The 364-nt window shown below is 44.2% G+C and overlaps 1 protein-coding gene across 1 annotated transcript; it reads right to left on the bottom strand.

Moving 5' to 3' along the window:
* Positions 1 to 5: 5 nt before the first annotated feature.
* On the bottom strand, positions 6 to 359 carry LOC109131998 (the record flags this gene model as incomplete). Its single annotated transcript, XM_019243156.1, has 1 exon — positions 6 to 359. A coding segment is annotated over one exon (354 nt), but the record flags the coding sequence as incomplete, so codon positions are not given.
* Between the last annotated feature and the right edge of the window lie 5 nt (positions 360 to 364).

Genomic DNA, 364 nt, shown 5'->3' with positions numbered 1-364 from the left:
TCAAGTGACTTCACGTTATGAGCCCTCTGTTCATTGGTTTCCTTTAATAATGATCCGATTTCTTTCTCTCGTTCTTCAACTCTTGCTTCTAAGACTGTAACTTTGGAGACCGCCTCCATTTCAGACAAACGAAGTTTGCGCAGTTCATCCTCCAAGTCAGTCTTCTGTCTCTCCAAGTTTTCAACTTGCCTCTCAGCTCGTTCGATCTGAGCAAGTCTCTCCATCGCCAACCTCTGAGTCTCACTTTTCTCCTTTTGGGAAGTGACAGCATCAGCTCGTGCTTTATCCGCCAGTTCGATAGCACGTTTAGCTTCTAGTTCAGCTGTCTTACATCTCTCTTTGACTTCATCGAAACTTTGAAACT

The sequence above is a fragment of the Camelina sativa genome, unplaced genomic scaffold (genome assembly GCF_000633955.1).
Source record: "Camelina sativa cultivar DH55 unplaced genomic scaffold, Cs unpScaffold11834, whole genome shotgun sequence".
Classification (NCBI taxonomy): Eukaryota; Viridiplantae; Streptophyta; class Magnoliopsida; order Brassicales; family Brassicaceae; genus Camelina; species Camelina sativa.
Note: the sequence above shows the minus strand (reverse complement) of the source record. Positions and strands in the feature narration are given on the sequence as shown.